Consider the following 9,512-nt stretch of genomic DNA (forward strand, 5'->3'; position numbering starts at 1 on the left):
CCTTCTCTTCCTCTGTTGCCTCCTCTGTTCGTCTCTCTATTTCCTTCCTTATCTGGCTCCCCCCCACGCCCTCGTACTGATCAGGTAAGAGCAGTCAGGGCTCTTGCTGCTGTTCTCTGGTTGTCACCACCCCACAATATAAATAACTTCAGCCAAGCCTTAAAGGGGAAATATTATTACAAGCACCTAACAAGGCAGAACAAGCACACGCCACTGCTATATCAGAAGAAAGAGCCCACGCTTCCCTTGGCTTGCAGCTGGGGTGTCCCCATCCTGTCTTACACAGCCACCTGGGGACTGGGGGCAGTGAGAGGCCAAGCCGTAGTGCTGGTAGAGGGGTTTTGCAACTACTCTACCCTGGCCCCTTGGCCATACCCTGCTGCCAGTGTCTCTTGCTAGTCCCAGCCTGGCCCCACAGTTCTGCCAATGCTCCCTTCTGCTATTCCAGCCTTGCCTGCTCTGTCGCTCAGGCCTGCCAATACCTCTCAACAGCTATCAGCAGCATTCCCTGGCTCTGTCCTTCACTCCCCGCTCTACAGCCCCTCTGCTAAGCCAAAACTGGTCCTCCCCTGTGTTTGTACAGCACCTAGCACAGCAGGCTCCCAGGCCCCAGCTTGGCCAGCCTCGAGGCCCTGTTGGAACAGCTCTAGCAATGCTCCTCACTCTTCATCTGCAACCTTGCCAGCTAGCCCAGCCCTGAGATTGTCCCCTTCTGATTGCAGCTACTTTGCTTTGTCAGCACAGAGCCCCTGGTGTGCACCTGCGGGATGGTGAGAGCAGTGGAGCAAGGGAAGCCTGCTTCCTGTGGGGCTGTGTGACCCTGTAGGTAGGGAGTTGGCAGCCTTGGCCGCTTGCATTGGGGTAAAGTGCAGAGCAACACCTCCTACATGCAGCTGCCTGAAGCTCAGCTGTAGCAAGGGACCACAGAGCTGCCTGCACTATGTTTCCAGGCATAGCAGGCTGCCTAGCACTGAGCTCTGCGACTGCTCTCAGTGCCTTCCTGCCTGCAGAACCTGAGCTTGCAGGGACACAGGGCAGCTGAAGCCCTGCTCTGCACTACAAACCAGCTCTTACCAGCTATAGGGTGTCAGACTGGGGTTTTCTTTCTTAGCTGCAAAGAATCAAATATTGCCTCCCCCTAACCCCTGCCAAATGCACCCAAATTTAGCCTTTTCTGGCATTCTAGTAGCAAAGGGAGGTGCTGTGGCTAGGTTGCAGGGTGAGCGGGGGAACTAGCACAAAAGCCAAGACGGGAAGTGGTCAGCACTTGTGCGCGCTAGGCAGCATGCTCGTTGCAATGGTAAGCAAGAGGGCAGGAAAACTGGCCTATATGCCTCAGCTCCTCCCCCCGCAACCCCCCCCCATACACACCAGCACACTGAAAAAACCCAAACTATTCCATACCACTGTTTCTCAGCACCATGTGGTCTCTTGCGCTCTCAAGGCAGGGGAAAGGGCATCAACCACATTTTCCAGGCAGGGACACAGAGGCTACCTGGGATGACCATAGGGGGTTGGGATCATAACTCAGGTCTCCCCACATGCAAGCCAGCATCCTGCCCCTGGGACCATGCGTGGCCCCCAGGCCTAGAACTGGGCTTACGTAAAGCCTACAGCTAATGATAATGGCCAAGGATGCCGAGTTCTGTGGACTCCAGGGTCACGTGCTGTAGCCAGGACCTTGGTGTTGGAGGACTCCTTGCAAAGCCTGCCCTCAGTTTACCTACCTCTGTGAAACAAAGGGCTGAGCCAGCTTGGCTGGGCCCATCCAAACCCAGAGCTCCAGGCTGGGCATTTCCAAGATGAGAGTTGGATCCTCAGCTAGCCTTCCCCACCTGCTGTGCTGAGGTTTCCTTTTCTCTCAAACAGGGTCAGTGCAGAGCTGCATGGTACCACCGTGACTGTCTTCTCATGAGCTCTCAGCCAGAATCCATATGAAGGAAACCCAGAGCGCAATCAGACATCTCCAGATTCAGTGCCCCCCAGGAACCATACAGAGCAAGGGGAGAAGAGCAGAGGGCAGTAGAAAGGAAGTACGCAGTAAATACAAGCTGGTCCCAGAACCCGTTTAACACAACCAGATCTTATTGTCACTCGCAGCCTAGGAGCAGGACTCCAAATAATTTACAGCATAGGCTTGGGAGGGGGGATTTGGATATTGTTTTTTTAATAGGAGTTTCTAGCAGCAGACAGACCTTACACCAACTACAACTCCTGTCTTGCAAGGAAAACCAGGGCCGTTTTCACTGCTGAAAGTGACCCATTCAACCCCTGCATACCATAGCTTGCTATATCCAAGATAAGTTCCTCCCCAGGCCCAGCCAACCCATAGGGCCTTGCAGCACAGCAGGTCAGGGGAAAGAATTCTGGTAGTGAGTGCAGAGGTTCCAGAGAAAGCCCCAAAGGAAGAAGTTGGCACTGAAGCACGTATGTAGCAGAGCTACCTGGTTGCAAACTGTGTGTACCATATGGATGGGAGCAGGGAAGAGGCCTCAGCCTTCATGTCTGGTCCCTGCAGCAGAACCAAAGTCACCCTTCCCCTGCAGCAATGCCTGGCCCTGGCTCCTGCTGCAGTCCCCCTCCATTGCAGGAGGCAGTTAACACCCTAACAAGCCTGGGAGTAACTAACACACCGAAACAGGAATTGAGTAGACACTAGGGGACTTCCAGGCCCCGCAGGAATAGCTATTCTTCCCGCTCATGAGAGCTAGTGGAATGCAGGTCACGGCAGTACAGAAAGCCTTGACTTTGGCTTCTCGTGTGCTGGTGCTATGCTCCATCTCGCCTGTGAATTGAACGGAGGAAGGGGCCCAAGCTTCACAGGCTGAGGTAACACCTACTTGAATGAGACAGGGCAAGTTTGGGTCTGTGGGCAAAACTGTCACATACACAAAGCAGCTGGAAGGCAGTGTCTAGCCCTTTACCTTCCAATAAGGGTTTTGTGCCTTTGGATCAGTTTACAGGTCATGGGACCATCTCCCTCACACTAGTACCACTTCCTCTTTGGACTTAGCACACTTAAGACAACCCCCACCCCCACCCCCACCCAGAAGGGGATGGAAATGTCTCCTCAGCACCAACAAGAGGCACCCACAGCGGGGGGGGGGGAAGAGGCAGTAGGGACACTGCCAAACAGAGGAGTTCCCAGACACACTATCCAGACAGGCTCTCACCCAGGCACAGACATGAGGAAAGAACTCTTTATTTCCCATAAATACAGATTTCGCGCCGGGCGGTTTTCTTTAAATCCTTTTCCATTTATAGAATTTGCACTGAAAATATATACAAGTCAGTTCTAGAACCAAGCAAGATCTGCAAAGAAAATCCATACAAAACCCTGAAAGAGACCAAAAAAGAAAAATAAGACACAGCAGAGGCCCAGTTCAGGGACCTTCCCTCCAATCATGGGGTTCAGAGGCTTCCCCCAGGGCACAGTACAATGGCACCAGCTGGTCTCTGTAGCATCCAGGCAAGGCCTCCATCCATGCTCTCTTTCTCCAAGCCCTTTCTAGGGAGAGGGTTTTCTCATGATTCAAACCACTGTGCTCAGATGCAGCCATCCTAGAGTTCAGAGCCCAGGAGGTTCCTGGGCAGGGGTAGAGGCATCACTATAGCCTGCAAGCTGGTCAGCAACGTAGTGATAGTGAAGGGTACAGCTTTGCAGTTGGGCTGTTGCTACCCTTATTGTACCAGCATTATGTTCCAGCAGATACCAGTTGTGTCACAGTGATTGAGCTGCTGGAGTCCCCAAAGCTGGGAGAAAAGCCTGCTCTCATACAGCTGGAATCTCTACCAGGAACAGTGCCGTCTCCCCCAAGGAAGCCCTGGAGGAGCTAGGGCCCCTTATCAGTAAGCAACCCCAGGCCAGTTCTGTAGAGACCAGCATAGAGAAATGCCCACCCGCTAACCCCAGTACAATAAAAATAGGGATTGCAGGGAAGCAGGATCCCCCTTCTCATTGCCCAGGTGCTCCTCCTGGTGGTGACCTCAGTGACAGACGGTCTCATCTACTGGCCTTTTGGTTCACCTGGGTGGGGACAATGAAGTGAAAGAACCAAGAAAACCCCAAACAGAAGTTCAGTTAGTGGGCTAAGTGCGTGAACTCCTTTGCATATCAGGTTCCTGCAAGGGGTGGGGAGGGAAGGCTGGAGCAGCAAAATCCTCCTCCAAGGGTTACAGAAGGCCACATGTCCCTTACCTACCTCTGTGCCTGGCAGGCCCCAGCCAGGCCTTCTCACAGAAGGCATCTTGGCCCATAGACACAGGGCTTGCTATGGATCCTCACTTCTTGTGGCAGCAGGACAGCCCCTTCCTCAATTCAGTGCCAGGATCCAGGTCCCAGCCTACAGGTCACTAAGCTGAAGCACTAAACCACCACACTGGTCCTCTGGCTCTTCACTACACACCCCCAAACAGCTCTGGCCATGAAGTCAGAGCAAAGAAACCCAGCAGACCTCCGCTGCCCCAGGAATGGATGTCTACTTTCCAGCAAAGCAGGTCAGTATCCTCAGCTTCACCCAGGCCCTGTTCAGTCTTGGTCTGTGCCCGCTTCTCAGCGTGTCACAGGCATAGAATCATGACAGGAACCAGAATAGAAGATTAGGGCACAGCTGCAGGAGGGAGCTCCCTAAGCTGTGGACCAGGTGAGTTAGTTTGCTGTCAACCAGGGAGCAGGAAGCAGCTCAGGGGAGGGAGCAATGCAAAACACCCCATGCACCCACACCAGGAAAAGAGTAGGTCCTTGGCTCTGTGGTCAGGCTGGGGCTTGCTGCGCTACCCTGTGCTGATCCCAGCTCCACTCTTGCAGAAAGGGAAGTGGGGTTAGGACAGGAACAGGCTGTAGAGCCAGAGCAGCTTTGCCTTGCCTCCCTTTGGCTCCAAGCCCTCCCACCATCCTTCACGTGCTCTCCGGCCCCAGCCCTTCACAATCCAGTGCCAGAGCAGGAGAGCAGCAGCATCAGCTGAATACCAGCCCCAGATGAGGCCCCTGCCATCCTGAGGGGAACTGGAGCAGGGCACCAAAGAGCCACCAGGATTCAGAAGCAGCCCACAGGCTGTAGGACCTAGAGGTTCCCCCAGGACTCTGGAGGGGGGAACTGGTCCACATCCCCCATCTCGTTGTAAGTCTGCTCCCCCATGGTGAAGGTCAACTTGTATCGTAGCCTCACTTTCTCCTAGGAAGGAGAGAGACAGGAAATGTGGTCAAGAGATGTGTTGGAGACCATAGTTTATGAGAGAAGCAGAGGACTCCCCATCCCCAAGGCACAGCGTGGTAGGGAGAGTGGGAGCAAGCATGGGGAAAGGAAACGAGAACAGCTCTAGTCTGAGTATCATTGGCAGGCCCAGCCATGGGGAAGGCCTGTGTTTGGCAGGGAGGCACTATTACCTTCTGTGGGTTCGCAAGCAGCAGGACTTGGGTGATGGCAGTTGGGTGGACGATGGGGTTAAATGCTGGGAGCTCTGTCCCTGAGGGAGGCTGCAGCTTGACTTTCATCACCTGTGGGATCATGAGATCTCTCAAGTAGCAGCAAGTAGTTTTGTGCCCCCATGAGGGGCAGGTACCCTCCTCCTTCTAGCTCTTGCGTGGGATCCTGCTCTCTCCTCCCCTCAGGAAGATGCCCTGGCTCCCCAGAGGGCACTCAGCCACTTGGCTATGCAAAAGCCAGGAGGTGGTTCTTGTTGTCCCACTGGTCTTGGACTCCCCAGGAAAGGAACACACATCCCACCCCCACATTCTACAGAACTGAGGTGAAATGACTTGCCCACAGACACCCAGCAGAGGTCAGTGGCAGAGCTGGGAACAGGACTCAGGCCTCCTGCCCTCCCCCTCCCCAAGTCTGTAGCATTCTTCTATAGCCCAGAGCAGTTATTTTCAACCAGGGTGCCATCCTTTGAAGGGGGCTGTGGGGCAAGAAGGGATAAGTATAAGCTAAGGCTTGCCCCTGCCTGGCCCCCCATCCCCACTGTCCTTTCCCTTTTCAAAGGCACACACTGCAATATATGCATTACTTCTGAAATTACATGCCACCCAACTCACAAAAGTTATGGAGGGGTGCCAAGTCCAAAAGGTTGAGAATCACTGTCCTAGACAGAGTGCAGCTGTTAGTTGTGGGCATGTGGTAAGAGGAACAACCCTCCCAGGCTCCACTTGGAGCTCTGCCTCTTCCCAATCCTATCTGCCAAAGGCAACTGGAGGGGAGCACGTGGGGGTGTGGGTATCAGGCCCCTCTGCCCCAGAACTGCTGGCCAACAAGATCCCTTGGTACTGGGGAGGGCCCTTACCTTGGGGACAGCTGACTGAAAGACAATGTTGCAGATAGGGAGCGGGGCTGTGCTGAGCATGGAGATCACCACCACCAGCACGTCGGGCCGCTCAGGCAGGGAGTCACGGGCGAAGTGGAAGAGGACACGGAAGCCATGCTGGTCATAGACCGTGACAGGGAGGATGCTGCCTGCACAGTGGCGGAGGGGAGCAGAGTCAGTAGGACCAGAGAAAGAAGCCCTCAAATGGAGCTTCTGCCCAGATGAGGGGGTGGAAGAACCCACTCCCTGATGCCCAGTGATGAGGAGAAATCTTCTGGACCCTTCTCCAGGCACTCACTTGGCTTGATCGACTCCAGAGGCACCGTGATATTAGCCAGCGAGATCTCCTGGGGTGACATAGCAGCAGGGGGCCCCACCAGGGCAGCAGCAGGGACAGCTCCAGTTGGCATGACAGCGGTTGTTGGGAGCGAGGTGGAGGGAGGCTGCTCCAAGGGAGAGGGCTGGGTGGTGGCAGGGCTCAGGGAGATGTTGCCGAGCAGGGCTGGAGTGCCCGTGATCTTTACTGAGGCACCAGAGCTGCTCTTGTTCTGGAGATCCCGCAAGGTGAGTCGTGGGGGTGGCTGCTTCTCCCTGGGGACAGAAGGGATGAGGCTGTAGGAACAAGTGTGCCAGACAGGGCTCAGGAAGGGTGGGAGGAATCTCACCCAGAAATTCTTCTAGGTGGAGTAGGCACACAAGAACCCTTTTTGTTCCTACAACATCTTACCACCGGACTTGCTGAGACTCTGGAGGCAGTGACTGTTGTAACAGAGTTTTCCCCAGCAGGTCCAGGTCATCCAGACCACTGGTGGCAGAAGAAGACTTTCGTGCAGGATCTCCCACATCTGCTCGGGTTGCTGAAGCAGCCGTGTTGGAGGGGATGCCAAGCTCACTGCTGTCTGATGACTGCAAGGATGACGAGAGGGCAGCCTGTAGGGGCTGGACCTAATGGCTGAGCCCTCCTGTCTCCAGGGCACTGACCTCATCACCCAATGCAACCATGAACTCTGGGTATGTCCTCCCCCAAGCCCAGACAGTGATGGGACCTCCCCCACCCACTCACTGCTCCAAACCCCTTACCTGAAAACTGTTCCAGCCACTGCTGCCCATGCCCTGTGCAGAGGGGGGTGGTGGGTCATTCAGCCCTGGAGAGGAGAAGGGAAGAAGTCATAAAAGGGCCCTGCTGGTAACAGGGGGAAAGGGTGTATTCACAAACAGCTTGACCAGGGCAGGGAGGTAAGGGGCAGGAGATTCAGGAGGGCTGTCCTTCGGAAGGAACACACTGGTGCCACCAGACTTCTATAGTACCAAGATGAATATGAAGAAAAAAGTCTCTTGAGCACATTTCAATGGCATAAAAGCCTGAGTTCCTGTTGAAGATGGTAAAAATACTGCCTATGATTTGCTCCATAGTAAAGGGCCTTGCTGACAGAGAGGGTAACACCTCTTGCTCTGGCTTCCAAAGCACAAACATAAGTCTTTCTCTGGCTGAAACAGCTCCAACTTGTCTCACTGTTCACCTGAGACCAAGATCTGGCAAGGGGCTTTCACAGCACTGTAATTTCTCCTTCGTGTCCCAAAAGCAGCTACCCCCTCTTGGGTTTCTCTTCATATGAGGGACCTGCTGGGGCATGGGAAGGAAGGCATTTAGGGCATCTTGCTGCAGATTCAGAGATGGGGACTTGAGCCTTGTTTTGGAATCACACTGAAGGCCACCCCACATGACCAAGCTTGAAGTAGGTATCAGAAGAGTCTGAGGTAGCCAGACATGAGGGTAGCCACATTGCTCCCTTGTGTTTTGCTGGCTGCAGACAACTGTGCTATAGCCATGCTAGCCCAGTGGGCAGTTAAGTTCAGAAGGACCGCTGACCTTATGTTGTGCATCCACCAGCAGACCACAGCATTTTATGGAAAGTTCCTTCTGTGGCAGGAGCACTGGTGCAACAAATACCATGTTCAACCACAGTAGTGGTGAACAAGATGCAAGGCTGGGACTGTCTTCCCTAATTAACTCTTCAGTCATTCTCACTTCTAGGGAAAAACAGTTGAATACCGCAGCTTTCCTCAGGCAGCTGAAGATCAAGAATCGGAGGTAAACTGGCAGTGAGGAGCATTCCCTACTCCAGCCTTCATGCACTCTGGCTTTCCAAGCTCCAGTCCACCCCACTGTAGGTTCTTCATAAGGTCTGTACTTTTCCAATTGGGCATCCCACCATGTTAATGAGTAGATGGCCAAACACTTTCTGTACCTCTCCCCTCACCTAAAGACATGAGCTCATCATCCAGCAGGGAGATGGAGCTGGCTTGGTCAGGCACAGGGACTCCAGTGCCACCTGAGAGGGTGGGTAAGGCTGGGTAGGAGGGGCCCGTCACCACCATGTCCAGCCCAGACAGGTCCAGGAGTGCAGAGGTGCTCCCTGTAGGCAGGAAGAAGTGGTGGTGGTCAACAAAAAGCTTCGAAACCCCCATCCACCCCCTTTCTTCCTCTGTTGGGAACTGTGCCCATCTCTAAGCCCCACCTGGGTCATGTGGTGATCATGACTTATCCCCACCTGGGGGGGGGGTCACATAACCCCAGTGCCCATCTTTGCTCTCCCATTCCAAAGCAGCAGGACAATACTCAGCCCTTCTCTCTGCACAGGCTGTCTGCTAACCTCCTTCAGTACCAAGATCACACACTTCTGCTTCTCTGTTCAGGGTCTCCTCACCTCGCAAGGGGCTGACTGCCGCTTCTCCTGTGGTATATCCCCCTTAGGTTCCCTCCCTCTGGAGGTCTCCTCACCTTGGAGGGGGCCAGCCACAGTCTCTCCATTGATCTCCTCTCCTTTAACAAGCTGCTTGTACAGGTTAATCACCTGCGTCAAGTTGTCATTGGCTTGCAGGATTTCCGCTGAAAGAGGAGGTATGAGGGGACACTGTAGACAGCAGAGGTAGGTGCCTACTGACTGTTCAGCCACAGGCCCTGGATCCCCTTCTTGTTCCTTGTAGAGTCTGGACACTACATGTTTATACTGGAGTAATTAATGTAAATTACACCAGGATATGGGAGTAGACAAACGAACAGATAATCTCAGGGCACCTGCACACAGTAGGCTGCTATTATAGTAGCAGAGGAGGAGGTAACAGCTTGCATGCCTCGAGCAACAGTTAAACCAGGCTAGCTGTGGGCAGATGACATGTGGGTGTAGTTTTACCCCAATTAAATTCCC

At 54.0% G+C, this 9,512-nt stretch overlaps 1 protein-coding gene across 1 annotated transcript in view; it reads right to left on the reverse strand.

The window, feature by feature from the left end:
* Positions 1-3,184: 3,184 nt before the first annotated feature.
* The window catches only part of GGA1 (golgi associated, gamma adaptin ear containing, ARF binding protein 1), a 19,109-nt gene continuing 12,781 nt past the window's right edge, over positions 3,185-9,512 (reverse strand). The window contains exons 10-17 of the mRNA XM_019515249.1: positions 9,086-9,193; positions 8,565-8,720; positions 7,384-7,448; positions 7,031-7,209; positions 6,602-6,894; positions 6,283-6,452; positions 5,387-5,497; positions 3,185-5,174 (exon numbers count right to left, since the gene is read on the reverse strand). Of these exons, the coding sequence (XP_019370794.1) occupies positions 5,064-5,174; positions 5,387-5,497; positions 6,283-6,452; positions 6,602-6,894; positions 7,031-7,209; positions 7,384-7,448; positions 8,565-8,720; positions 9,086-9,193 (1,193 nt within the window). The 3' untranslated portion in view covers positions 3,185-5,063. The remainder of the gene's footprint in view (positions 5,175-5,386; positions 5,498-6,282; positions 6,453-6,601; positions 6,895-7,030; positions 7,210-7,383; positions 7,449-8,564; positions 8,721-9,085; positions 9,194-9,512) is intronic.

The sequence above is a fragment of the Gavialis gangeticus genome, unplaced genomic scaffold, assembly GCF_001723915.1.
Source record: "Gavialis gangeticus isolate Ggan-Ray unplaced genomic scaffold, GavGan_comp1, whole genome shotgun sequence".
Classification (NCBI taxonomy): Eukaryota; Metazoa; Chordata; order Crocodylia; family Gavialidae; genus Gavialis; species Gavialis gangeticus.